Consider the following 977-nt stretch of genomic DNA (forward strand, 5'->3'; position numbering starts at 1 on the left):
AGATCATTTTTTCCGAAAAGCGATAATTGTATTTCTACCTTTTGTACGGTTCAGTCTCAAATTATTTACCCAGGTCCTATTAGACGGATGTAAGCTTGCCAGCCTGTCAATGCTCAGTAGACGGGCTTGTAAGCCATGAAAAGGCAAAGAGAGTCTAGTGATGCTGAGCAAGTGTTGTTTCTGCTAGTAATATTGTTTTCTCGTCTTCAGAACGAAGTACATGGAGTATTATGAGTCCAGAGACTTGAAAGCCTTCTCGGCAGAGCCCTTGCTTATTTATCCAACCCATTACACTGGGCAGCCGGGTTACCTCAGTGACACAGAAACCTCCACTATCTGGGACAATGAGACGGTATCCACTGACTGGGACAGAACACATTCTTGGAAATCCCGGCAGCAGGGCAAGATCCACAGTGATGCCCAGAACAAAGATGCCTTGCCACCACAATCATCTCTTGACACATCATCATCAAGGGATGAACTATGACTCCCCAGCTTGCTGTGTGACTCTAACCACCGCTAACCCTGCCTCACACTTTAGGTTTCTCCTAGAAGCTTGTAGAGCTGTTAACATGGTCTCCGTCTTTAATGCAAAAGCAAATTGAGTTGAGCCTGGTCTCTTCTTTCTGGGTTTGGAATTGAACCAAAATGTTCCAGGCTGGCAGAAGAACAGAGACTTCTAAAAAAGTGTAACACAAACTGCAGTCCATTCTCACGTGGACTTGTAATGTCGACACTTCCACAGAGCAATGAGCTGGCTCCATGGCATGCTGCGTTTACATGAATAATCACAAAAATTCCTTGAATGACGACTTTCTACAGTTCCTTGTGTAGAATACTGTATTTATAAAGATTAATATATAGGGGCTATGAGTGGATAAGCATAATACCTTTTTACATAGTTGTTACTGTGCTGCTGCGTAACACTAACTGTTGTAGATTTGTGGTTTTTGTAACCCCTTTCTCCGAAAGAAGCT

The 977-nt window shown here is 43.2% G+C and overlaps 1 protein-coding gene across 1 annotated transcript in view; it reads left to right on the forward strand.

The window, feature by feature from the left end:
- Window positions 1-866, forward strand: part of COLGALT2 (collagen beta(1-O)galactosyltransferase 2) — a 51,729-nt gene extending 50,863 nt beyond the window's left edge. The window contains exon 10 of the mRNA XM_019528346.1: window positions 199-866. Coding sequence (XP_019383891.1) covers window positions 199-487 — 289 coding nt within the window. The 3' untranslated portion in view covers window positions 488-866. The remainder of the gene's footprint in view (window positions 1-198) is intronic.
- The last annotated feature ends 111 nt before the right edge of the window (window positions 867-977 follow it).

The sequence above is a fragment of the Gavialis gangeticus genome, unplaced genomic scaffold (genome assembly GCF_001723915.1).
Source record: "Gavialis gangeticus isolate Ggan-Ray unplaced genomic scaffold, GavGan_comp1, whole genome shotgun sequence".
NCBI lineage: Eukaryota > Metazoa > Chordata > Crocodylia > Gavialidae > Gavialis > Gavialis gangeticus.